The 25,875-nt window shown below is 46.0% G+C and overlaps 1 protein-coding gene across 1 annotated transcript in view; it reads right to left on the bottom strand.

The window, feature by feature from the left end:
• Positions 1–25,875, bottom strand: part of LOC141055967 (uncharacterized) — a 32,717-nt gene that overhangs the window by 6,519 nt on the left and 323 nt on the right. The window contains exons 2-6 of the mRNA XM_073552658.1: positions 14,117–14,305; positions 13,818–13,997; positions 13,611–13,734; positions 13,435–13,532; positions 13,146–13,236 (exon numbers count right to left, since the gene is read on the bottom strand). Of these exons, the coding sequence (XP_073408759.1) occupies positions 13,146–13,236; positions 13,435–13,532; positions 13,611–13,734; positions 13,818–13,997; positions 14,117–14,305 (682 nt within the window). The remainder of the gene's footprint in view (positions 1–13,145; positions 13,237–13,434; positions 13,533–13,610; positions 13,735–13,817; positions 13,998–14,116; positions 14,306–25,875) is intronic.

Genomic DNA, 25,875 nt, shown 5'->3' with positions numbered 1-25,875 from the left:
TGCAACAATGCCAAATGATATGTTTGGCGTAAAGGCAACACAGCAAATCACCCTGAACACACCATCCCCACTGTCAAACATGGTGGTGGCAGCATCATGGTTTGGGGCTGCTTTTCTTCAGCAGGGACAGGGAAGATGGTTAAAGTTGATGGGAAGATGGATGGAGCCAAATACAGGACCATTCTTGAAGAAAACCTGATGGAGTCTGCAAAAGACCTGAGACTGGGACGGAGATTTGTCTTCCAACAAGACAATGATCCCAAACATAAAGCAAAATGTGCAATGGAATGGTTCACAAATAAACGTATCCAGGTGTTAGAATGGCCAAGTCAAAGTCCAGACCTGAATCCAATCGAGAATCTGTGGAAAGAGCTGAAAACTGCTGTTCACAAACGATCTCCATCCAACCTCACTGAGCAAGAGCTGTTTGCCAAGGAAGAATGGGGAAGAATTTCAGTCTCTCAATGTACAAAACTGATAGAGACATACCCCAAGCAACTTGCAGCTGTAATCGCAGCAAAAGGTGGTGCAACAAAGTATTAAGTTAAAGGGGCGGAATAATATTGCACGCCCCACTTTTCAGTTTTTGTATTTCCACAAAAATTTAAAATAACCAATAAATTTCGTTCAACTTCACAATTGCGTCCCACTTGTTGTTGATTCACCAATAATTAACATTTGGTATCTTTATGTTAGAAGCATTATATATGGGAAAAGGTTGAAAAGTTACAGGGGGCTCAATACTTTCGCAAGGCACTGTATATACAATATATATATATATTAATATGTTGTTGCTACGTGTTATTGTGATTATGCAATGTGTGCTTTATTACGCCATGTATATAATAGGGAGAGTGCAGTTAGTAATTAAATCATTAGATGGAGATAGGTGTTACACCCGGTCCCCATGCTGGCTCTTCTTCCCGGTCTGCCGATGCACCCCATCCTGGCTGCTCACCTCCTGGTCTGCACGCTGTCCCTGTACAGCAGCGAGCTCCCTGTCTGCCTCATCCTGCTCCTCAGCGTCCTATTCTCTCTCCCTCCTCCATCTCCTGGCGTCCGGGTAGCAGGTCTCCAGGCAAAACTATCAGAGCACGCACGCGCGCTCCCCTGGCTTCTTAAAGGGACAGCGTGCATTTTTCAAATCTGCTAATTATCCAATGGCAGCGCACTGGCTGCTATTTCTGGTCTCTCCTCCATAGGGAGAGCGCCAGAGCAACGAGTATCTATCATTGCTACATCCGGTTCTGTTCCTGACCTGTCTACGCTGAGCTAGAAGTCTCTGTGCATTCTCTCATGCTATCTGTCTCCACAGATTATCTGTATCCTGCTAATCCTGGCAATCTCTGCAATCCTCTGTGCAAGAGCCATCCCGATCCGCCAACAGCCATCCGAGTCCGTGAACTGTAACAAGGCTACTGGAGCCTGCTAAGCTACCAACTACCCGGAACCAGGACCTGCCTCACCTGTGTGTCTACCTCTCTACGGACTCTGCTACTGTATCTGTTACCCCTTTTGCTGGGACAGGTGCCACGTGATCGGGGTCTAACTGGAGGTAGCACCTGTGTCCTCCGGGTATTCCATTCTGGTCCTGACTGAGGGACTTTACTACCGGTACCCGGGGCTCACTAGTTACGCCCTCTTCGGAGCCCCCCGGACCGTGGTCCTGAGGTTCCACTTTAAAAATAAAAATTGATTGTGAACTTCACCATCTCTGCCTCCACTTCCATTCGTTACAGATTGTCCGGCCATGGAATCCGCTGGACCCCAGAAGCATTTGACTGTGGAACTGTGCCAAGAGGTGACCCGTTTAAGAGATCAACAGGACAAGATCACGACTTATCTACGCAACTTGTTCACCCACATGGATTCTCTGCTGACCTCGGCTGCTCCTGATTCATCTACCAGCACCCAGGTACCTGCCTTCACGGCAAGCAAGGGCCCTTGCCTGGCGGCTCCTACCCGCTTCCATGGTGATCCCACACAGTGTCAGGGTTTTCTCAATCAGTGCACGCTACACTTCGAAATCTCGGGGCATATGTTTGCTTCTGACCGTGCCAAAGTGGGCTTCATTATGTCACATCTAGCAGGAGAAGCTCTCGCCTGGCTAAACCCGTTATGGGAGAGAGGAGACCCGCTGGTTAATGATCTTCAATCTTTCCTAGAGACTTTTCGCAGAACCTTCGATGAACCTGGCTGTATCACGTCGACCGCTTCTGCCTTGCATCGCTTACGCCAAGGAACTCTCACGGTGGCTCAGTATGCTGTTAAGTTCCGCACTCTCTAGTCCGAGTTATCCTGGAACAATGAGGCCTTGGTGGCTACCTTCTGGGAGGGCCTATCTGAAAGAATCAAGGATGAGATGGCGGGACGGGACAGGCCTACCACCATGGATGATCTGATATCCTTGGAAACCCGGATTGACCTGCGTTTTCAGGAGCGTTCCATGGAGATCAAGCGGGACAAGAGGCCCTACCACCCGGACTCTAGTTCTTCCAAAATGGCTACCTCACCTCCTTCTCCCGAGGCTATGGAGATTGACCGAGTAAGTTTGGCCAGCCGCCGCCAGGAGGCGCATTGCAAGGAGGGAAGTTGTCTCTATTGTGGTAGTTCCGAACACCTGATCCGCTCCTGTCCAAAGAAGTCGGGAAATTCCAGTGCCTAGGTTCGGTGGGAGAGGCCACCCTAGGTAGAGAATATTCCTCTCCTTTGTTGCAGATCTCATTCTCCGTGTCCCACGGAGCAATAAAAATTTTTGGACTCTGTCTGTTGGATTCTGGAGCGGCCAGGAATTTTATTCAGCAGGCGCTGGTGGATGATTACCGCTTACCAGTTCAGTCTCTTCCGAATCCGTTACGGGTGACCGCTGTCGATGTCAAGCCACTGACTGAACCCATCTAGCTCCAGACCGAGCCAGTGGAACTCCGGATAGGTCTAATGCACTCTGAAAGAATCCATTTTTATTTGTACCCTGGTTTGTCTCAACCCTTGCTTTTAGGTTTACCATGGTTCCAGAAACACGAACCAGTCCTTAATTGGAGAACAGGGGAGATTCTGTGTTGGGAAGACTGTTGTGAATTCCCTGGCTCGGACTTCTGAGCCGAAGCTCCCCATGCTCCCTCCGGTGGTTACTGGAGGTAGTGGAGCTGGCCAGATTGACAGAAGTCTGCCACCTGCTGATGATGATGACGATTGGAGATCTGGGGTTACTGATTGGCGCATTTAAGTCTGCAGACTTCCTGAAATCCCTGCTGGTGATTGCTTTCCTGTTCATTCAGAGGTCTGATGTCTCCTGCCCTGATCCTGCATTGTTCAGCTAAGTGTTTCATTTGCTAAAACTTTGCATCTGATCTTGTTTTGTCTCTCTCTGCTTGTTGTGCGGGTTCAGCTTGCTCCTCTGGGGGCTGTGTTGGACCACCGCTCCATATGTTACAGGCTGTGTCAGTTTGTTCTGTCCCCTGTTATATTGGTCTCTTTTGCTTTGCTTCCAGTTCATACCAGAGTGCTGATATAGTGGGGGTGAAGTCGTGTGACTTCAGTGGTTTTTTTGTACATCAGACGTTTTGGATTTTTCAGGGTTTTTGCGTGATTGCAGACAGTGTCTTTCCTTTCCTGTCTAGTCAGTTTGGGCCCCACCGTTTGCTCAGTCTATTTTTCTGCCTGCGTTTGTCTTTCATTTTGTCTCACCAACAATATATGTTTGGTGGCTATCTATTCCTTTTGGGGTCTGCTCTGGGGCAGTTTAGATTTCACCTTTCATGCTTTAGGCTTAGTTAGCTCTCCAGCTGTGCCGAGGCGTCTAGGGCATCGTAGGTACGCTCCACACCTACTGCTAGTTGTGTGGATAGGATCAGGGGTCTGCAATCCGCTTAGTTACCATCCTCTCTGGTTTTCTGGTGGCTTAGCCTTTTCCTGCCATCCTCCTCGTTGACCCATTCATAACAGGAGACTCCTGCTCGGATCAATGCTTAACCCGGATCGTACCAGTTTCGTCCCCGGTCCAACCTGCTACCCTGCCAGGGTTACCATCCTCACATTGGTCCTTCTTGAATGTCTTCGGGAAAAAGGAGGCTGAGAAACTATCTCCCCACAGGTCGTATGACTGTCCAATAGATCTTCCTGGAACATCTCCTCCCCATGGGAGAGTTTACCCTCTTTCCCAAGCAGAGACTCAAGCTATAGCAGACTACATCCAAGAGAATTTGGCCAGAGGGTTTATCCGAAAATCATAGTCTCCGGCAGGAGCAGGTTTCTTCTTCGTGAAAAAAAAGAAGGATCCTTGCGGCCCTGTATCGATTACCGGGGCCTTAACCAGATCACGGTAAAAAACAGGTACCCATTGCCTCTCATTTCAGAACTATTAGATCGTCTCCGAGGGGCCAAAATCTTCACCAAGTTGGATCTCAGAGGCGCCTACAATTTGATCCGAATCTGGGAAGGAGATGAATGGAAAACAGCCTTCAACACCCGAGATGGCCACTACGAGTACCTGGTAATGCCGTTCGGCTTAAGCAATGCACCCACTGTTTTTCAGGAGTTTGTCAATGACATTTTCAGGGATCTGCTCTATGCCTGTGTGCTGTCTACCTGGACATTTTGATCTTTTCATCTAACTTGGCCTCGTACCGAAGACAAGTACGCCTAGTCTTACAGAGACTCAGAGAAAACAGATTGTATGCCAAGTTTGAGAAATGCCTCTTCGAACATTCCTCTTTGCCTTTCCTTGGTTACATTGTTTCCTCCACAGGATTGAAAATGGATCCAGAGAAGTTGTCGGCCGTACTCAGGTGGCCTCGTCCGTCTGGGCTGAAGGCCATACAGCGATTCCTGGGCTTCACCAACTTCTACAGGCAATTCATTCCTAACTTTTCCACCCGAGTAGCGCCCATCTCAGCTCTGACCCGGAAAGGTACAAATCCTAAGGATTGGCCCCCTGAGGCAGAGGAGGCTTTTTTTCTCTCCAAAAAGCCTTTGCTGCCACACCTGTCCTCCATTGTCCTAACTCTAACAAACAATTTTTTCTTGAGGTCGATGCTTCCTCCATAGGTGCGGGAGCAGTACTTACCCAGAAGTCATCTACTGGCCGAATGAACTCATGCATTTTTTTTTCCAAGGTTTTTTCTTCCGCAGAAAGGAACTATTCCGTTGGAGATGGGGAATTATTGGCTACCAAATTAGCTCTGCAGGAATGGAGGCATCTTCTTGAAGGAGCTCTTGAACAGGTAGTCATATTCACTGATCACAAAAACCTTGCTTACCTTCAAACAGCACAAAGGCTGAATCCCCGTCAGGCCCGCTGGGCTTTGTTTTTTGCTTGATTTAATTTTGTTCTTCATTTTCATCCTGCTGACAAAAACATCAAGGTAGATGCACTTTCCAGAGCCTTTTTGCCTCCTGATCAAGAGGAAGAACCTCAGCACATCATAGAACCCTCAAGGTTAGTTGCTGTTGCTTCTGCTGATCTTACCCGGCTTCCCCCTTCGGTGGGGTCACTCTTCCAAGCTGGCTGGTCACATCGGTCAGAGGAAGACTCTGCAACTCATCACCCGTTACTACTGGTGGCCTACTATGGCTAAGGATATCCAGGAGTACGTCGCAGCCTGACCTTCCTGTGCCCGCAACAAGACTGTCAAACGCCTACCTGTTGTCACGTGGACCCGTCTTGTGTGACACGACCCGCAGGTCGGTAACTGAAACAACAAGACAAGGCACGTGTAACTGTCCTGTGTGACACGACCCGCAGGCCGGTAACTAAAATGACAAGACACGGGGGAAGGGAAAACAGTTACAATGGTGGGCCCTGCGATAGGGAATGGGGACGTGGAGACCTCCTGCACTCCCCTGAGTCAGTGTCCCTCACACTCCTAACGTTCCCTATACAGGCTCCTCACCTGTCGCCGAGCCGGAACATGTCACCCTGGTACACCCTACACCTGTCCTTTGCTAGAGAGCTGGGTGGTGCAGGCACTGGCCCCACCGCTGTACTAATATACACCAAGGAAAAATACAAACAGGGAAACACCACTTAGCTTTGCTCTGTTGCTCTTGCTCCCAGCAACAGAGTCCACCACCAGAATGCAGCTTTCCTCCTGAATAGCTGCCACCAAGCTCTGTCAGAGCTGCAAGGAAATCCTCTCTGACTCCTTCAACACCAGGACTCTGACTGAGCTGCCAGGAACTCTCTTTCTCCTTCCTTCACCAGTCTTGGTTGGAAATTAGCAATATCACCAACAGTGATTGCAACACCTGACACTCTTTTATAGCAGAGCCAGAGCAATCACACCTGCTTTATAATCACATGCACTAAACTAAAGAAACCAGAGTGCAATGATCCTAACGGCCACCGGGGGCAAAACTAGAACTGAAACCACCACAGTGCAATGACCCTAATGGCCACTGGGGGGCAAAACTAGAACTGAAACCACCACAGTGCAATGACCCTAATGGCCACCGGGGGCAAAACTATCACTAAGCACACAGCTTAAGGAGAAAGAAAAAGGTTACTAGTGCATTTTATCTGTCATGATCCAGCATGGATCATGACACCTGCAGGTATGCTTCAGCCTCTTCATATTCCGTCCGCTCCCTGGCAGCACATCGCGATGGACTTCATCACAGATCTTCCAATCTCGTCTGGCTGTTCAGTGGTGTGGGTAGTGGTGGACCGCTTCTCTTAGATGGCTCACTTCATTCCGCTACCCGGTCTTCCGACTGCTCCAGAACTGGCGGATCTATTCATCCTGCACATCTTCCGTCTCCATGGTTTTCCTCTACACATCGTGTCTGACAGAGGAGTCCAGTTCACCTCAAAATTCTGGAGAGCAGTGTGTAAAGTGGTAAAAATAGAACTGGATTTTTCCTCAGCATACCATCCTCAATCTAATGGACAAGTGGAGAGGACTAATTAGATCCTGGCTGGATTTCTGCGTCACTTTGTCAACGCACATCATGACGACTGGGTAGACTTACTGTCCTGGGCAGAGTTTTCCTACAGCAACCAAGTAAGTGAATCTTCTGTAAAGTCTCCCTTTCATATTGTCTTTGGACTGCAACCCAGATTTCCTCTTCCCATCTCTGGATCATCTGGCATTCCGGCTGCCGATACTTTCTCCGAAGATTTTTCGAAGATTTGGAATGATACCAAAGCTGCCCTGGAGAAAGCCTCCCAACGTATGAAAAGGCATGCGGACAAGAGACGTCTGGATGCGCCTAACTTTCGCCCCGGAGACATGGTATGGTTCTCCAAGTATATCCGTTTGAAGTTGCCATCCTACAAATTAGGTCCCCGGTTCATTGGGCCTTTTGAAGTTTTGAGACAAATCAACCCGGTCTCAAACTGAAGTTGCCTACTTCCTTACATGTGCCTAGCTCTTTTCATGTTTCTCTCTTCAAACCAGTGGTTTTGAGCTCCTTCTTTAAGGACCCGGGTACCACTCCTGACCCTGTCTCAGAGGTTGATGTTTTTGAGGTAAAACATATCCTGGCCATTAAGAAAGTAAGGGGTAAGACCTATTACCTGGTGGACTGGAAGGGCTTTGGTCCTGAGGCGCAATCTTGGGAGCCTAGAGAGAACATCCAGGCCCCTCTTCTTCTTAAAATATTTCACGCAGGCTTAAAAAAGAGGGGGCGTAAAGAGGGGGATACTGTCACACCCGGTCCCCATGCTGGCTCTGCGCCCCGGTCTGCCGCTGCACCCCGTTCTGGCCGCTCACCTCCTGGTCTGCACGCTGTCCCAGTACAGCAGCGAGCTCCCTGTCTCTGTCTACCTCATGCTGCTCCTCGGCGTCCTATTCTCTCCCCCTCCTCCATCTCCTGGTGTCCAGTCAGCAGGTCTCCAGGGAAAACTATTAGAGCACGTGCGCGCGCTCCCCTGGCTTCTTAAAGGGACAGCGTGCATTTTTCAAATCTGCTAATTATCCAATGGCAGTGCACTGGCTGCTATTTCTGGTCTCTCCTCCATAGGGAGAGCACCAGAGCAACGAGTATCTATCATTGCTACATCCGGTTCTGTCGTGACCTGTCTGCGCTGCGTTAGCAGTCTCTGTGCATTCTCTCATGCTATTTGTCTCTACAGATTATCTGTATCCTGCTAACCCAGGCAAACTCTGCAATCCTCTGTGCAAGAGCCATCCCGTTCCGCCAACAGCCATCCGAGTCTGTGGACTGTGACAAGGTTACTGGAGCCTGCTAAGCTACCAACTACCCGATATCCAGGACCTGTGTGTCTACCTCTCTACGGACTCTGCTACTGTATCTGTTACCCCTTTTGGTCCCGCTGGAACAGCTGCCAAGTGTCCGGAGTCTAACTGGAGGTAGCACATGTGTCCTCCGGGTATTCCATTCTGGCCCTGACTGAGGGACTTTACTACGGGTACCCGGGGCTCACTAGTTACGCCCCCTTCGGAGCTCCCCGGACCATGGTCCAGAGGTTCCACTTTAAAGATAAAAAACGAATGTGAACCACCATCTTTGCCTCCGCTTCCATTCGTTACAATAGGAAGCATAGACAGGATAGAGTCTTAGGATAGTGTAAATAGTTAACGGTAGGAGGGGTCACTTTAGGTAGAAGAAGGGAGCTTCCTAAACAGAGGCAGTTAGAAGGGTGAGGACGCCTACAGAGCTCGGGTGGCCTTATGGCCCAAGCAGTGTAGATACCCGGCAACATTGAAATAAGTGCCCAGCTATCCAGAGCTTAAGGGGAAAGATCGAATGGCAGCAGCTCTTACAGACATCTTACAGTGCATCATCAGAAAGGAAGCGGAGAAACGCAGAGAGGTCACAGCTAAAGTGTCCGGGCAGGTCGCTTCTAATGTGGCGGATTACTTCTTGGGCTGAATCTCTCCTGGCCAGGGCGAAACAGGCAGGGGAGCACTTTACTGAGGTGACGATGAACGGGGAAAATGCTGCAAGGCTGTCTGGGACGTGCCATCCTGTGCAATTGCTAAGTCACTCAGTGAAGGGAAAGATGAAGGAATGTACTGCACAATCGGTGACCAAAATGCTGTGTCAGAACTGGATGTGCTGTGTCCTGAAGCAATAAAAGTTGTTCATTTAAGATTTGCGCTGGACTGTATGTTTATTCAACCGAAACCTGTGGCTACAGGACATCAGTGAGACGGAGAGGACTCTCCCAGCACCATGAATACAGATCGTGCCATGCAAAATAAGAAGCATTTTTTTAATGTAGAGGCCAGGGCAAACAAAGACTGTTAAGCTCAGCAACGAATATTGCCCTGGCTGATCTCTACCCAGCTTCCTGCTTCAGTCAATTGGAAAGCACCACACCCAACTAAAGCTCAAATCATATTACCGAAATCTGTCAGATACAGCCTTGGCCTCCTCTGATTCAGTCCTTAATGCTCAGCTCTCAGCTTGTGTATTTGCTTCCTGTTGTGAACCTGGCCTGTTTACTGACAACTCTTGCATCTTCTGGCTTTGTATTTTCTCTCCTCTCCTGTGTCACGTGGACCCGTCCTGTGTGACACGACCCGCAGGCCAGTAATTAAAATAAAAAGACACGGCATGTGTAACTGTCCTGTGTGACACGACCCGCAGGCCGGTAACTAAAACAACAAGACACGGGGGAAGGGGAAACCGATACAATGGAGGGCCCTGCGATAGGGAACGGGGACGTGGAGACCTCCTGCACTCCCCTGAGCCAGTCTCTACACTCCTAACAGTCCCTATACAGGCTCCGCACCTGTCGCCGAGCTGGAACCTAAGAACCCTAGCTCGCCCTGCACCTAGTCCTTTCTAATGAAATGGACGGTGCAGAAACTAATCCCACCACTGCACTGAAACACACATTGAGGAAAGTGACAAACAGGGAAAACCACTTAGCTTTGCTCTGTTGCTCTTGCTCCCAGCAACAGAGTCCACCACCAGAATGCAGCTTTCCTCCTGAATAGCTGCCACCAAGCTCTGTCAGAGCTGCAAGGAAATCCCCTCTGTGACTCCTTCCACACCAGGACTCCGACTGAGCTGCCAGGAACTCTCTCTCTAGCTCCTTCCTCCACCAAGGATGGTTGGAAATGACCACTATCACCAACAGTGATTGCAACACCTGACACTCTTTTATAGCAGAGCCAGAGCAATCACACCTGCTTTATAATCACGTGCACTAAACTAAAGTAACCAGAGTGCAATGACCCTAACGGCCAACGGGGGCAAAACTAGAACTGAAACCACCACAGTGCAATGACCCTAATGGCCACCGGGGGCAAAACTATCTTTAAGCACACAGCTTAAGGGAAAAAAAAGGTTACTAGTGCTTTTATCTGTCATGATCCAGCATGGATCATGACATCCTGATACTGACTCTGACAGCAAAATTTGCCTTCAAACAGCTAAATGGCGCTCTTTCGCTTCTTAATCCTGCAATTTGCCCAGAAAGTAGAGTACAACTCTATATAGGGTATTGTCGTAGTCAACAGAAATTGTAAAATAATTTGTAAGGTCCATTTGTTTCATATTATCCTTTGTAAATAATTTCACAGTTATCACCACATAAAGTGACACACGTCAGATTTGAAAAATGGGGCCTGATTAGGAACACAAACTGGCTATGGTAATTGGTTAAATCAGTATTTTGGACACTAACTACTGTAGTTGAAAACTGAAGATTGATCATTTCATTCGATGTATTGTTGTCTAACTTATCAATCTACATCAGTAAAAAATAAGTAACTAGTGGTGAAACATCTCTGGGGTAATTAAGAGTGTGGGGCTATTGGCAATCTAAAGTATGGTAAGGAACAATATTTTCTGTCAGATGAGTTTCAAGGAGAAATATTAGACATTTAAAGAGAACTTTTTATAAGAGTACAAAGCTAAGGTATCTTAAATTTCGATCTCAGGCATTTGGAAGAGGTATTGGGGACCTTTTTCTAAAAAAGACTACCAGGGAGTTACTTAGTGCTTCCTTTTTTGTTTGAATGTATATGAGTTGGTGACTCTAGGTTAAGCACCTGTTCACACTTAGTTTATGCTTGGATGTGACGGTCAGTTTTTTGAAATGTTTGAAATTTGTACCAAGGAGTTACAGACTCACATAAGTGAGGCTGGCCAATCCCACCACAAATCATACAAAATGAAGAACTGTAAACCAATTGACAAAGAATAAAACAACATGTTACACCCCCAACAACAACGTATGTTTGAGGGAAGAGCTTCAACATTAAACCGGAGTTGTGCTCATTTATGGTGGACCATTGGAGCTACCATGAGTCCTGACCAGAAGAGTAGAGAAAATATCAGTGCTCTCCACTTCAGGAGAGATTGTGCAGTAATCTGAATCCCTGATGATTGAAAACATAATGGAATTTATGATGTGGAGTGAATCCATTAAACCAGGGCTCGAGCCATGCAAATTAGCAGGCATGAATAAATGTATATTACAGGGACATAAATTTGATGAACGCACTGGAATTATCACTGCGTGTCAGTGTGAAGCTGCATATGCGGATGCACCTGCTTGCCCTCGTGCGTAATGGGTCGAAATGCAGTAAATATATACAATAGATATATGCTACATACACAAATGACACCGATATATATGAATTACTGAACGTCTACATGTATGGCTGGGTACAGTAGCCTGAGGTACACTTGATCAAATTGATGATGAAGCCGTATTGTGTCCTGGATTTGTACTATGTTGGATGATGCAAAATCAGCAGTGTTCCAGCCGGCTGCGTTGATCCTGCCACCTGCTTGAAAATTGAAAAGCTACCACCCTATGTCTGCGTGATGTCACTACACTGTGGGCTCTCTACTATTGCATGTGAGGAATGCTTGTTTGTTAGGGCTGTCTAGCAGCCATAAATCATGCAGCTACTTCGACACAAACTAAATCTCCGAGCACGCCCAAATACTCGGAGGGCACCCGAGCGTGCTCGGGAAAACCCAAGCAACGAGTATACTTGCTCATCACTAGTACTTAACCTTTGTATGTTAAAATATGCAAAAGTGTACGCAATCATATTATTCCTTACTTTTGTACGTTAAAATAAAATTGTGTTAGTAGCCTTCTTTAAAGCCGTATCAGAACCTTAGTGTTAAAAACTTGGCAATACATGCATATATATAGTATTTATTAAAAAGGGTTGTCCAGTACTAGGACAAGCACTTCTTAAACTAAATGTTCAGCCCGATAATATAATAAAGCTTATACTCAACTGCAATGCTGGCTCTGTTCCAGTGGAGTTGGCACACGCTGCACCGGGGCTGTGATGCGGTAGAATGACAAGTATGACCAGCGCCCAATCAGTGCTGGCGTCACTCTCTCCACCTTCAGACAAACTGAACATGAAGAGGAAGTCCGGGATGAGCTGCAGCTCTGTCTTCCTCTTCATGTTCAGTTTGTCCGAAGGGCGGAGACGGTGACGCCAGCGCTGATTGGGCGCCAGTGTCATGTGTCACAGCACCGCATCACAGTGGACAACCTCTTTAAATGTATATTACAGCCATCAACCACGCACAGCTTAGAGATATATCATGGCACAGGCGTGATGTGTTTTATGCAGTTTATCACAATCCTGTTTCAAGTTAGTCAGTTTTAAAAAGAAATTGAAAACTCAGGATAAAGGGAAACTCTGTTATTGTACAGAAATTCACACTTAGCCCTCAATGCACATTAAATGTTGTCGATCATAAAAGTGAAGTTTGGCCAGAAAGACTGGACCTGGTCTTGTAGGAACCATATGAGCACATTCAGCAGCACAGAAGGGAGAGAAGGTAGATTCATCCAATAAGATATCAGGGATCTAGGAAGCCAACAGCATCATTACCCTCCGGTTTATATTACAGGCCCATCATAATATTTTTTTCAAGTGACTTTTTAACTTGTCAGCACATTCTACGTACACTGTCATTTGGCTTTGTAGCTTACAGATCTGGGCAGGTAATGGTCAGGGTCTCCTAATTCCAGGAGGTAGGTGGATCCTTCAGGTTGTAAGATCTATAAAAAAGGCCATCAATGCCCAAAGTCATTTGACCAGTTTTAGGTGGAAGGCAATGTTGTGGTCTAGATGCAAAATGGTGATCACATGATTGTGATAAGACAGGACTACACCACCGATAAAGCAGCCAAGGCCAATGACTGAGAAGAATCTGTGATTTCTCTGTATTTAATGGTCACTACTCACCTGGGTGGTCATATGTAGGAATCTCCTCTTTACACCACACATCACCTCTCACATATGTCTCTGTAGTAATAATATGGGTTGATTCTTTATCCTGAAACAAATATTGTAAAAGTCACAGACAGATGGAGAAGTCACATCTATGATCAGCTCTAATCCTGCCATCTCCACCGTTCTCATTACACAAGTATAAAACAAATAATAATGGTGGCTAAAACAACACCGAGCCCAAGACCTTCACAGCCGTCTACACATCATAGGGGAGATCTCATGACACCTTCTCTCCATCTACCTGATGATCCTGAGGAACACTGGGATCTTCTTCTTTACAGTCCTGTGGAAGAAGAGGACGGGGACATCTCTCTGGTCTTGTCCTCTTACTGGATAGATCTGAAGTAAACATATACAGGGACTGAATTCTTTCTTTACATACAGATAATTATAGGCCGTGTGTATTTAGTCTATTACCTGGTGATGTGAGGGGCTGGGGAACCTCCATCATGACATCCTTGTAGAGATGTTTGCGTCCTTCTAAATACTCCCACTCCTCCATGGAGAAATAGATGGCGACATCCTGACACCTTATAGGAACCTGACACATACAATGATACGGTCATCCCCCCGATCCCTTCATAGCGTTACTGTATAATGTCCCAGCATTCCCAGCACTGTCACCTCTCCAGTCAGCAGCTCAATCATCTTGTAGGTTAGTTCTATGATCTTCTGGTCATTGATGTCCTCATGTATCAGGGCGTGAGGTGGAGGCCCCGTGATTGGGCTCAGGGGTCTTCCCCATCCTTCAGACACAGGGTCCTGACAGCGCTCACTAGAGGTCTTCTTCACTACTGTGTAATCCTGGTTATGGAGATAATAAATCTCACTACAGACATTTCCAGAGTCCTCACCTCTCCAGTTCTGTCCATCTGTTATTCCCATAGATAAGAATGATGAAATGTAACATCAGAATATCTCACCTCTCCAGTAAGCCGGAAGAGGATCTCTAGGGTGAGGTGTAAAATCCTCTCCGCCATCTTGTCTCTGTCCATATCTATCCTTGAAGGGCAATTCAGAAAAATTCTCTTATATAGAAGATCTTCACTGAGAGGATCCGATATTGTAGAGACCTGAATGAGAAGATGAGCCGATGGAACATCAGAAAAATCCTGTGTAATAATACAATTACTGGAGATAATAAGGGAAACATATGAGATTTATTATTTTACAGTATTTAGTTTTCTTCTTTACACCTACTAATAAAACCTATATATTTAGGCCACAGACAACAAGCAGTTTCTCCCTCGGAGTCGGCAGCTGAATACGTTTCTCATAGACTCATCTTCCATAACGCTAATTCTCGTCTCATTACCGACACTGGAATCAGCATTAGCAATACTGCAGGAGATATTCATTACACGGGACAGGAGAAATAACTACTTCATGATGAGGACGACATCTTCATCTTCTACTACGGCTCTAGAAACATATTTGGCCAGAGTCCGTCACTGACTCCATCACCACCGGCCGTCTATATGAAGGTCTCCCGTCTTCCCCGCACTGTAATCTTCTATCACGTTAGATCTCAGGTCTGATTCACACACAGAAGTTTGAGGCTTTTATAAATTCTTGTTTGTAAGAACATCAAGACAGGAGTTATTTGATGCCAAAGTCTCCATGTACAGTGTTCTTTTTTTTGGGATATGATTTTTTTAGTATTTTGCCACAGGATTCCAAATATTACATGAAAAACACCAGAAAAAGTGTTGAAATGTAAAGAAATAAAGCTGGTTATGGCAGTACTGTGGAAATATTATATAGTATGAAGGGATATGGTGATACTGTGACAACATCATACAGTGTGTGGGGGGATGATTGCAGTACTGTGAGAACTTTATACTGTGTGTATGGGCCAAGAAAGTGGCACCAAACTGTGAGAGACATACAGATTTCGTTAGTTCCTGTTTTTCATAGTTGGGTTGTATATATCTATCAGCGGAAAAGAAACAAAACCATTGTGATTCTTATAGGGTGACAACACAAAAACACACTAAATATAACATTTTTAAAACAACCACACAATTGACTCTTCGGGGTAAATCGCTCTCTCACCATTTGATTAGAGCTGACACTATTAAGCTAAAGTGACTAAACAGACTTTCTGTCACATCCATGTAGAGAAGAAACTCGAAGTTCACGTGAAGAAACAGAGGAATGGAAACATGTGACCCAGAGAAGCAGGAGGATCGGGAAGCAGTCAGCGCCCATACTGCTCAGGAACCAGTACCAGGCTCTCACGAAGGAGAACGATGAAGAAATACATCAATATAAAACTTTACCCACAAAGAACAACCTTGTACGCCTTCAGAATCCTCCTGGATGGAGAAAGAAAAATGTTGTGAAGAAGAAACGGAGAGTGGTGGTCATGGGGGATTCCCTGTTGAGAGGAACAGAGGCCGCTATCTGCAGACCGGATATAACCTCAATAGAAATGTGCTGTCTTCCAGGTGCAAAAATTAAAGATGTGTCTGACAGGATATCAGGACTCTTCAGACCTACAGATGACTACCCATTCCTGCTAATACATGTGGGGACAAATGACACCGCAAGAAATGACCTGGAAACCATCAGCAGAGACTTTGAAAACTTAGGCAAGAAAGTGAAAGAACTGGGAGCGCAGGTGGTCTTCTCTTCCATCCTCCCAGTGGATGGCCATGGAACAAGGAAGTGGAATAAGATTCTGCAGGTGAACATCTTTATACGTCGATGGTGCCGTCAGCAAGGATTTGGATTTCTGGATCATAGAGTGAATTACGAAGACTGGAAAACATGTATTTGGAAGTCGCCTTGCTACACTCATCAGGAGAGCTTTAAACTAGAACAATGTGGGAAGGGAAGTAAAAGGCCAGAAAAAGCCATACACCTGACAAATGCTATTGAGAACTCTGCTATTAGAAGTGGAAAGGAAGAACAAAGACAAAAAAATCTAAATAATAAAAATATTAAAGAGAAACCTATCACAAACTAGAATGTTTCTATACTAATGCACAAGCATGGGCAACAAACAAGGAGAATGGAAACTACTAACACAGGAAAAGAATATGATGTCATTGGAATCACTGAAACTTGGTGGGACGATACACATGATTGGAATACAAGACTAGAAGGATACAACTTCTTTGCAAGAAACAGACTTGATAAACGAGGAGGAGGTGTCGGCATTGTATGTTAGAAAAGCATATATCTGCACAGAGATCCAAGCTTCAGAGACTGGGAGTTCTGTGGAAACTGGGTAAGAATACAAGGACAGAACAATGGAAAGGACACCATAGGAGGCATTTACTACAGGCCGCCTGTGCAAGCTGAAGATATGGATGAACTCTTTATGCATCAAATGGCCAAGTTCTCCAAAAAATATGACATAGCTCTCATGGGAGATTTCAACTATCCAGACATTTGTTGGGAATCTCTCTCAGGCAAAACTAACAGGTCAAGCAAATTCTTATCCTCTCTTGCTGACAACTTTGCCTTCCAAAAGTTGGGAAGAAAACAAGGGGATCTGCTACTTTGGATCTAGTCCTTTTAAACAGGGAGGAAATGGTTGAGGACGTAAAAGTGGCTGGGACCCTAGGAGGTAGCGACCATGCTATTTTAGAATCTTGGATAACTAGAGGAGGAAGACCTGTGAAGACTCAGACATCAAGGTTAGATTTCAGAAAGGCAGATTTTAAGGGACTCAGAAAGAGAATCGGAGGGATCCAATGGCTGGATATCCTTAAGGACAAAAATGTACAGGAAGGATGGGAAATCTTGAAAAATGAAATTCTCAAAGCTCAGTCGTTAACAATTCCGAAAAGAGGGAAGAATACGATGCATTTAAGGAAACCAGGATGGATGAACACAGAACTTAAGCACATGCTAAAAAGGAAGAAAGAAATGTTTATCAAATGGAAAGAGGGAGGCATATCTAAAGAAGAATATAATGCTGACTGCAGAACCTGCACGGCACAAATCAGATTATCTAAAGCTGACAATGAATTGAGGCTTGCAAGAGATGTCAAAAGCAATAAAAAAGGATTTTTGAGATATGTCAAAAGTAAAAGAAAAGTCAAAGATGCTATAGAATTTTTACAGGATGAAAATGATGAAATGGTAAGAAAGGGTGATGAAAAGGCCAAACTATTCCTATTTTGCATCTGTTTTCTCTCAGAAAGGAAATGTAACATCAACTGATCTTCACTGTCCTATTAAAGGAATAGAAGAATCGAGGATATCCATAAACAGAAAGATAGTGAGGGAATACTTTAGCTAACATAAATTAATTCAAGTCTCCAGGTCCAGGTGAAATACAGCCCAGAGTACTGAAGGAGATAGCAGAAATTTTTGAACCACGCTCCATAATTTTTGAAAATTCTTGGAGAACAGGAGAAGTCCCAGAAGACTGGAGAAGAGCAAATGTTCCTATCTTCAAAAAGGGGAAGAAGGTGGACCCAGGGAACCATAGGCCAGTGAGTCTGACGTCTATACCAGGAAAGATCTTTGAACAAATTATTAAACAACATGTATGTAAGTACCTGGATAAGAATGAAGTGATTAAACAAAGTCAGCATGGGTTTGTAACTAATAAGTCATGTCAGACTAACTTAATTTCCTTCTATGACAGAATCACTGACTGGGTGGATCAGGGAAATACTGTATATATAGTATAACTTGACTTCAGCAAAGCATTTGACAAAGTATGTCATACAATCCTTATTGAAAAAATGAAGTATGGAATGGACAAGGCAACTGTTAGGTGGATTCATAACTGGTTTAGTGATCAATCCCATTCAGTTGGAAGAATGTCTCAAGTTATTGTTCAACATCTTTATCAATGGTTTAGATGAAGGAATTGAGGGTACACTGATTCAATGTGCTGATGACACAAAGCTAGGAGGGATAGCTAATACTAGATAAGAGAGAGAGAGGATTCAAATATATATAAAAAAAACTGGAGCAGTGGGCAGCAACTAAGTGAATGGCTTTTAACAGGGAAAAATGCAAAGTACTACATCTGGGAAATAAAAATGAAAACAGCATATACAGAATGGGAGGAATAGGGCTAAGCAACAGCACATGTGAAAAAGACTTGGGTATACTAATAGATCATAAACTGAACAGGAGTCAACAGTGTGATGCAGCAGCAAAAAAGGCAAATGCAATTCTAGGATGTATTAACAGAAGCATACAGTCTAGATCACGTGAAGTCATTATTTCCCTCTACTCCTCTTTGGTCAAACCTCATCTGGAATACTGTGTCCAGTTTTGGACACATTTTATAAAAGACATCAACAAACTGGAGCAAGTTCAGAGAAGAGCAACCAGAATGGTGACCGGTCTGCAAACCATGTGCTATGAGGAAAGGTTGCAGGATTTGGGAATGTTTAGTTTGCAAAAAAGAAGACTGAGAGGAGACTTAATAGCTGTCTACAAATATCTAAAGGGCTGTCACGTTGTAGAAGGATCATATTTATTCTCATTTGCACAAGAAAAGACTAGAAGCAATGGGATGAAACTGAATGGGAGGAGACACAGATTAGATATTAGAAAAAAACTTTTTGTCAGAGAGGGTGATCAATGAGTGGAACAGGCTGCCACGAGAAGTGGTGAGTTCTCCTTCAATGGAAGTCTTCAAACAGAGGCTGGACAGACATCTGACTGGGATGATTTAGCGAATCCTGCTTTGAGCAGGGGGTTGGACCAGATGACCCAGGAGATCCCTTCCAACTCTACCATTCTATGATTCCCCCTACCCCTAGTAATGGGGAATCTCCACATACCTCTACCTGCAGAGCCGAACACTACATGTATGGCTGCTCTGTGTGCACAGGACCTGTGATGAGGTCACAGGAGGGGAGGAGTCAGGGGTCACATGATCAGGGGCCTCAGTGTATGCAGGACTCTGCTGTGCTGGTTGTCATGGTGCTGGATGAGGGGAAGTTTCTGTGTGGGGTCAGGAGGGGTTTACAGGGTGGATGTAGCAGAGCCGCGTGTGTATGAGGTGTACGGAGCGGAGCCGCGTGTGTATGAGGTGTACGGAGCGGAGCCGCGTGTGTACGAGGTGTACGGAGCGGAGCCGCGTGTGTACGAGGTGTACGGAGCGGACCCGCGTGTGTACGAGGTGTACGGAGAGGAGCCGCGTGTGTACGGGGTGTACGGAGCGGACCCGCGTGTGTACGAGGTGTATGGAGCGGAGCCGCGTGTGTACGAGGTGTACGGAGCGGAGCCGTGTGTGTACGAGGTGTACGGAGCAGAGCCGTGTGTGTACGAGGTGTACGGAGCAAAGCCGTGTGTGTACGAGGTGTACGGAGCAGAGCCGTGTGTGTACGAGGTGTACGGAGAGGAGCCGTGTGTGTACGAGGTGTACGGAGCGGAGCCGTGTGTGTACGAGGTGTACGGAGCGAAGCCGTGTGTGTACGAGGTGTACGGAGCGAAGCCGTGTGTGTACGAGGTGTACGGAGAGGAACCGTGTGTGTACGAGGTGTACGGAGAGGAGCCGTGTGTGTACGAGGTGTACGGAGAGGAGCCGTGTGTGTACGAGGTGTACGGAGCGAAGCCGTGTGTGTACGAGGTGTACGGAGCGGAGCCGTGTGTGTGCGAGGTGTACGGAGCGAAGCCGTGTGTGTACGAGGTGTACGGAGCGGCGCCATGTGTGTACGAGGTGTACGGAGCAGAGCCGTATGTGTACAAGGTGTACGGAGAGGAGCCGTGTGTGTACGAGGTGTACGGAGAGGAGCCGTGTGTGTACGAGGTGTACGGAGAGGAGCCGTGTGTGTACGAGGTGTACGGAGCAGAGCCGTGTGTGTACGAGGTGTACGGAGAGGAGCCGTGTGTGTACGAGGTGTACGGAGAGGAGCCGTGTGTGTACGAGGTGTACGGAGCGAAGCCGTGTGTGTACGAGGTGTACGGAGCGGAGCCGTGTGTGTGCGAGGTGTACGGATCGAAGCCGTGTGTGTACGAGGTGTACGGAGAGGAGCCGTGTGTGTACGAGGTGTACGGAGCGAAGCCGTGTGTGTACGAGGTGTACGGAGCGGAGCCGTGTGTGTGCGAGGTGTACGGAGCGGAGCCGTGTGTGTACGAGGTGTACGGAGAGGAGCCGTGTGAGTACGAGGTGTACGGAGCGAAGCTGTGTGTGTACGGGGTTTATCAGGTTGTCATCCTGCAACAATTTTTAATGGTATACCTCGTAAAACAACACTGCCTGCTGAATATTTGCTAGAATTCATCTGTTGCACTGTATCCAATACTCACTGCTGTATAATCATTGTGAGGTCACTGTAGATGTTATCTGGTGAAAGGTGTTAAGGTACTGTCACACTTAGCGATGCACCAGCGATCCCGACTAGCGATATGACGCAGTCAGGATCGCTGGTGCATCGCTAAGTGGTCACTAGTGAGCTGCCACACAGGCAGATCTCACCAGCGACATCGCAGGGGTCGGGGGTCGCTACTTACCTGTCAGATGAGGCGATCCTGACGTCCTCCCGCCCGCGTCCACGTGTCGTTCTTCAGCGCCAGCAGGAAGCCCAGCAGGAAGCTGATGACGAGAAACGGTCCAGGACGTTCTTGCGCGATCAGCGATGAGCAGCGGGGGAGCGGTCGGAGGTAAGTATCAGACCTAGTGATATCGCTAGCAATATCGCTGCTACGTCACAAAAACCAGTGACGTTACAGCGATATTGCTAGCGATATCGCTTAGTGTGACAGGCCCTTTATAGCATATACAGTAGTTGTAGCCAGGCCTAGTGTATTTGTTCTTCTATCCACCCCCTGGTGTGTTGGCCAGCTGCCAATTTATCCCAAACCAGCTTCCACAATCACTCTCACCTGACCCTCTATTCAGCCCTATAAATTTAGCAGCATCCTAAGGGGTGCACGTGTGTGGGGTGCATGCACGCCACCCTTCAGCAAAGAATCCCTATATTTAAGTATCTAAAAGAATCACTTAATTCAATGGCAGTTAGTCAGGGCAGGAGATGAGAATCCCACACTATATACTACTTTTCAACCATGTGCCTTATTTCTATCTCCCTGTGTGCCCTTGCCCTCCACATTCACCGCCCCATCCCCTCTCCATCACCATTCATCCACATTAGCCTCTCTCTGCACCCTCTCCCATGTACAGCTCCCATGCACTTCTCACCTTCCTGAAAAACCTCAGCCCATCTTGCCCAAAGACATCGCACAAAAAAAAGTCTTACTTTCAAGAACTACTTGCTCTTTGTCTTTCTACTGCTACTTTTTTCAGGGGATATCTCCCCCAACACCGGGTCCACCCTTCACCAACCTCAACCCCTCCCTCATCTCACATCGAAACCTTATTAACCTCATTAACATCAGCTATACTCCTTCATCTCCCTCTTTCATAACCAACGGAATCTCAAATACAAATTTGTAAGACCAGGGAAAATGACATGAAATGACATCATAATCCCAGGCTGAAAGCATCAGCTCCAATGAACATATGAGAACAAGGAGAAATAGGAGCAAAACTATGTCCTTAATTAAAGGTAAAAAAAAGTCATTTTTTTATTGATTAATATACAAAATTACATCTAGAATCACACAAATAAAGTGCCAGTATAATGCAGAAACAGGACCCCCGCACCTTCAAACACACCCCAGTAGAACAACCCCATGTAAAAATGTAAGTCAAGTGAAAGACAAAGGGGTAGTAAAATGTCCACAGAAAGGTCTTGGAAGGCAATGTAAATCAATCACTACAGTAATGAGGATTCCTCAATGGGAACCCATTAGGATATGTCCCATAGGTTAAACATCACATGGACATTAGAAACCAGCAGAGCTTACCAGTAGACAGGGGGAGGAGAAGAAGGGTCGGATGATGTGAGGAGCCCCAATGGGTGTTTCGCGGCAACACGTGGCCGCTTTCTCAAGGGGATGCAGACCAAGACCCAACAGGACCTTAAAATAGCCCCATGAACCCAGTCACGTGATCTAAAGTGGCCAATTGTAGTGGCGCTTTTGGCGCATGCGCATTGGAGTAGCCAGGTCCAGAATTGTGAACAAGGCGTCATGCAAAGTGCGCATGCGCCGGAGGAAATCCTACAACGCAGTACACAAGGCATACTGACGCCCGCAAACAAACAGGACACAGTCAACCACAACGCAATGCGCACAGCCCTACAGGGGAATCAGTGAGAGTAAAATATTTTACATGGCGCTAAATTGAAACCCACAAATCACAACGAGCAAAGTTCATCACCCTAGTAATATCCATATAGTCACAAAATGAATAAAAAGTTTCCGCGCTGACAACGCTGTGTGGCCTGAAAGAGTTAATAGTGAATGCACAATCTGACAGAAATTGCAAATCGGTGGTACTGTTCTTGCTCTGTGCTGATATTGCTCCGTTTCTCCGTAGAGGCCAGTGGATGAAAATATGTAGGCTGGTTTAACTGCAGGGAGCGTCCTCCCATTTGCATGAAGAAAAAAACCCTGGATAGCGCGCCACTAGTGATGTGTCGTTCGTGAATGATCCGATACAAAGAGCTGGCTCCCTACTGTGAACAAAATGAGCCGGCTCAAAAAAACAAAAAAACTGCGGAATAGGTTGGCGCCATATAAATAAATATTATTATTATGGAGTGGAGCCATGTGAATATGAGGTGTACGGAGTGGAGCCGTGTGTGTACGGGGTGTACGGAGTGGAGCCGTGTGTGTACGGGGTGTACGGAGCAGACCCACGTGTACGAGGTGTACGGCGTGGAGCCGTGTGTGTACGGGGTGTACGGAGTGGAGCCGTGTGTGTACGGGGTGTACGGAGCAGACCCACGTGTACGAGGTGTACGGAGTGGAGCCGTGTGTGTACGGGGTGTACGGAGCAGAGCCACGTGTGTACGGGGTGTACGGAGTGGAGCCGTGTGTGTACGGGGTGTACGGAGCAGAGCCGCCTGTGTACGAGGTGTACGGAGTGGAGCCGTGTGAAGGAGGTGTACGGAGCAGAGCTGCGTGTGTATGAGGTGATAATGGATGATAAAATAAGGAGCTTCTAGTGTGAGAGACACAAGGACATTGTATCCAGCACATGTGAGTAAAGACATCCTGTACAACAATAGTGTTTCACTACTTAAATAATATACAGGTGCTTCTCACAAAATTAAAATATCATCAAAAAGTTAATTTATTTCAGTTCTTCAATATAAAAAGTGAAACTCATATATTATATATAGTCATTACATACAGAGTGATCTATTTCAAGTGTTTATTTCTGTTAATGTTGATGATTATGGCTTACCGCCAATGAAAACCCCTAAGTCATTTTCTCAGTAAATTAGAATAATTAACAAAAAACACCTGCAGAGGTTTCCTAAGTGTTTAAAAAGGTCCCTTAGTCTGTTTCAGTAGGCTCCACAATCATGGGGAAGACTCCTGATTTGACAGATGTCCAGAAGGCAATCATTGAGACACTCCGCAAGGATGGTAAGCCACAAAAGGTCCATGCTAAAGCTGGCTGTTCACAGAGTGCTGTATCCAAGCATATTAATGGAAAGTTGAGTGGAAGGAAAAAGTGTGGTAGAAAAAGGTGCACAAGCAAACGGGATAACCGCAGCCTTGAAAGGATTGTTAAGAAAAGGCCATTCAAAAATTTGGGGGAGATTTACAAGGAATGGACTGCAGCTGTAGTCATTGCTTCAGGAGCCACCACACAGAGACATATCCAGGACATGGGCTACAAGGAAATTGTCTCTTCAGAGAGGAAGAGGACTAAAACTCTAGTGCCACATATTGGAAGTAGCAATCCTAAAAGTCAATGTTGACCCTTTAACGAGCCTTGTTACATGACTTAGGATAAAAGCCAAAACGAGAATCTCAATCTCAATAGCTGGCACTAGAGTTCTAGTCCTCTTCCTCTCTGAAGAGACAATTTGCATAATTCCCAGAGGAACATTGCGGCTTTAAGTCTCCTCATCTCGGCATGCTAAACATGTCATTCTCCGCAAGGAGGAACAATACTTCTTGGATATGGGCTACAAGTGTCGCATTCCTTGTGTCAAGCCTCTCATGACCAATAGACAATGCAAGAAGCATCTTACCTGGACCAAGGAGAAAGAACTGGACTGTTGCTCTGTGGTAAATTTTGCATTTCATTTAGAAGCCAAGGTCTCAGAGTCTGGAGGAAGATTGGAGAGGCCACAATCCAAGCTGCTTGAGGTCTAGTGTGAAGTCTCCACAGTCAGTGATGGTTTGGGGAGCTATGTCATCTTCTAGTATAGGTCCACTGTGTTTTATCAAGACCAAAGTCAGTGCAGCCATCTACCAGGAAATTTTAGAGCACTTCATGCTTCCCTCAGCCGATAAGCTTTTTGCAGAAGGAAGTTTCATTCTCCAGCAGGACTTGGCCCCTGTCCACACTGCCAAAAGTACCAATACCTGGTTTACAAACAACAGTATCACTGTGCGTGATTGGCCAGCAAAATCGCCTGACCTTAACCAAAGAGAGAATCTATGGAGTATTGTCATAAGGAAGATGAGAGACATCAGACCCAACAATACAGATGAGCTGAAGGCTGCTACTAAAGCAACCTGGGCTTCCATAACACCTCAGCAGTGCCACAGGCTGATCGCTTCCATGCCACGCCGCATTGATCCAGTACTTGATGCCAAAGGACCCCCGACCAAGTATTGAGGGCATTTACTGAACATACATTTCAGTAGGCCAACATTTCAGATTTTAAAATCATTTTTTCAAGCTGGTGTTATAAAGTATTCTAATTTACTGAGATAATGACTTTTGGGTTCTCCTTGGCTGTAAACCATAATCATCAACTTTAACAGAAATAAACACTTGAAATAGATCACTCTGTTTGTAGTGACTCTATATAATATACGAGTTTCACTTTTTGTATGGAAGAACTGAAATAAAGTAACTTTTTGAAGATATTGTAATTTTATGAGATGCACCTGTAGTGCCATAAATGTAGACAGCAACACTAGTTGCAAATATAGATAACAGGTGTTACGCTAAAGAGTTATGGACCCAAACATGCTGTCTAGTCCAGCAATAAGAATATTACAGTGCAAAGTCCTTATGTATACAATTCTCTATTAACTCCAGTGAGATCATGTAATCCTGTGGTAAGGAGAACAGAAGAGCGGATTAACTTGCATAAAAAGTTAAACAACACGATCTGTAGCATAGGGTGGAGATCAAGAAATTGTATTAGCCATGAATGGATGAATCATTCTAAGTGGCAGCCAACTTGGGAACGGCTACGTATACTGCAAAGATAGAAGAACTATGTCAGCTGTGAAGGTAGATAGTTGTGAGCGGTGAACGTGCCCAGTATCGAGAGAAAGTGCCGCTAGCTGGATGATTCCTGTGGCTCTCTGTCCCGACGCGCGTTTCTTCCTCAGGGGCGTGTCAGAGGAGAGAGACGCCAGACCTTGAATGTGAAAGGCTAACCAATGATTAGACATAAACCATGTCATGTGAATCATGGATGTGTCTGGGTAATTGGAGATGACGTCACGTCATCAGAGATTTCTCCCATCACGTGATCTGATGTTCTTGGCAGTTGACCAGCAAGCCAGCATTATAGAATGCTGTAGATAAGCCCTGAAAGGCGGTGGCTGCAGCTTATAGCGGTCAAAACAGGTGACAGGTTCGCTTTAATGTGTGTGAATACTGTACTAGCAGTGAGTTAATTGCTGTGTGAGCCGATGTGCTGTATTAACC

Source organism: Dendrobates tinctorius, unplaced genomic scaffold (genome assembly GCF_039654945.1).
Source record: "Dendrobates tinctorius isolate UK_male_01 unplaced genomic scaffold, ASM3965494v1 ptg000192l, whole genome shotgun sequence".
NCBI classification, from domain to species: Eukaryota; Metazoa; Chordata; class Amphibia; order Anura; family Dendrobatidae; genus Dendrobates; species Dendrobates tinctorius.
The sequence above is the reverse complement of the archived record's forward strand: the minus strand, read 5'-3'. Positions and strand labels throughout refer to the sequence as shown.